The 1922-nt window shown below is 37.9% G+C and overlaps 2 protein-coding genes across 2 annotated transcripts in view; one reads left to right on the top strand and one right to left on the bottom strand.

Moving 5' to 3' along the window:
• Positions 1 to 632, top strand: part of LOC112906482 — a 2792-nt gene extending 2160 nt beyond the window's left edge. Inside the window, exon 4 of the mRNA XM_025980673.1 lies at positions 564 to 632. Coding sequence (XP_025836458.1) covers positions 564 to 632 — 69 coding nt within the window. The remainder of the gene's footprint in view (positions 1 to 563) is intronic.
• Positions 633 to 1019: 387 nt separating this feature from the next.
• Positions 1020 to 1508, bottom strand: LOC108734504. Its single transcript, XM_018466091.1, has one exon. The coding sequence runs from the start codon at positions 1506 to 1508 to the stop codon at positions 1020 to 1022; it is 489 nt and encodes a 162-aa protein (XP_018321593.1).
• Between the last annotated feature and the right edge of the window lie 414 nt (positions 1509 to 1922).

Here is a 1922-nt window from a genome sequence, read left to right as displayed (position 1 = left end):
TACAACAAAAAATTGTATAACACTTTTTTGTTGTATTTTGTGTCAGGAAGCCATGTTTTTTTTTTTTAATTATTATAACTGGGACACCCTGTATATTGTACATTGTATATATACAATATGTAGTTTAATTATGATTAACTTGGGCAAGATTAATATAACAACAAACTGGAACGTTTCTCTGAGAAAATGAGATTTATTATATTATAAGGCTATTTACACTATTTACAACTGAGTTATAAGATAAATTACAAACCTGAAAAAATGAGAAACAACATTTTCAGACAAAAGAGCCTTGAGGGGAGAAAGTTTCTTTACGATGTCGGGATCTTTTGATGAGACAATCGCTTTGTTACCGCGGAAAACGGTTTAACGTAAGGAAAATAATAAAATTTGTCCGGTATGTCGGAAATTAAGGCTTCGAAGATTGGAGGGAAAGAGATTTGGGACACTTCCACCACATGGAGGAATAGGTAGGGGAAGATGGTGATGAGTGAGAGGAGTCGGAGTGTCTACGCTTGCGAATTACGTTCTCATGATACTCGTAATGCTCATCGCTTGGCGAGACGGCCCCAGTCCTCTTCCCGGGAGTGCCAAAGGTGATGACCATCGTAATCGTCGAAAGGTGTGTATGAGTGTAAGTGTGTATGTGAGTGAGTGTGTAATCCTTGTGGTAGACCTTTTTTTGCATCTTTTCTCTGGGATATTTCTTCTTTAATTCTTACTTTGAAGGGTCGGTCTGACAGCCATGATCTTATCAGCTTTATTATTTTATGAGTTCTTGCCAGGTTTTTGGTGTATGATTTTGTTATACATTCATTATATGGATTGCATATTCTGCTTATCCTGCTTTGTTTTTCTCTAAGCCTGATCTTGTCGCTTTCCCGTCTGTATTTCTGCCATCTCTTGTTTATAGAGTTCTTTTCCTCTACAAGTGGTTTTTCTTCTTGCGCTAACCCATGTCTGTTATTGACGTTGGTTCGTATTTCTGTCGTACACTCACTAATCGCTGCCTTTATTTCCTATTCGATTTTTTGGGCCTCCTCGTCTATTTTCGTTGGGTTTTCCAGTGTGGGCTGCCCACTTATTTTGTGGCTTATGTATTGGAATTTGATCCAGTCAGTTTTTGTTCTCTTGTTTCTCGTATTTTGTTGTTGGTGGGTGTTCATTGTTATGATGACCGGGAAGTGGTCCGATAATAAATGGTTTAGCGTTTGCGTGGACTGTATTTTCTTTGTTCTATATCCTATGAGGAAATTTATAACATCGCCTTGGGTACCGTTTTCTAGTATTGTGGTGTAATCTTCAGGGCGGTAGAAATTGACTCCTGTGATTTTGCTAAGAGTTTTGTATACAATCCTGTCATTCGGGTTCGTGCTTCTGCTTCCCCATGCCGGGTGTTTCGAGTTCAGATCACCCCCTATCTGAGTATTTGACTCTTGTAAAATTGTTTCTAGATCCTTCTCTTGGATCCTCTTCTCCGAGGGTTTGTTAATGGCTATTATTATCATTTTTCTATTATTAATGTTTGTCTCAATTCCCACTGTCTTCGCGGTAGTATCCAGGGGAATCTCGTTTGTGCAGAATACTTTTAATTGCAATGACTACTCCGCCTCTGGGACGGTCTGTTTTATCTCAGCAAACTACTGTATACCATGGTAAGTAGAAATGGTCTCCAGTTTTCAGGTGGGTCTCTGTTAATAGTAGTATTAAAATGTCTTGCTCGCTAAGAAATATGCGTAGTTATTCCTTACGTTTTCTGATACCATTTGCTTTCCAAGTGCAAATTATTTGATCTTGACTATTTACCAATGATTGGGTTTTATCCATAAATGTTTTTTAGCATATTTGGCAAGAACTTTTTTAAGACCCTTTCAACCGCTTTTTCAATTGGGTTATCTTCATTTTTCTCCTCCACTATGTTT

Source organism: Agrilus planipennis, unplaced genomic scaffold (genome assembly GCF_000699045.2).
Source record: "Agrilus planipennis isolate EAB-ADULT unplaced genomic scaffold, Apla_2.0 scaffold62, whole genome shotgun sequence".
Taxonomy (NCBI): Eukaryota; Metazoa; Arthropoda; class Insecta; order Coleoptera; family Buprestidae; genus Agrilus; species Agrilus planipennis.
The sequence above is the reverse complement of the archived record's forward strand: the minus strand, read 5'-3'. Positions and strand labels throughout refer to the sequence as shown.

Coding starts and splice junctions, on each gene's coding strand:
- LOC108734504 (XM_018466091.1), bottom strand. CDS start 1,508: ATGATAATAATAGCCATTAACAAACCCTCGGAGAAGAGGATCCAAGAG.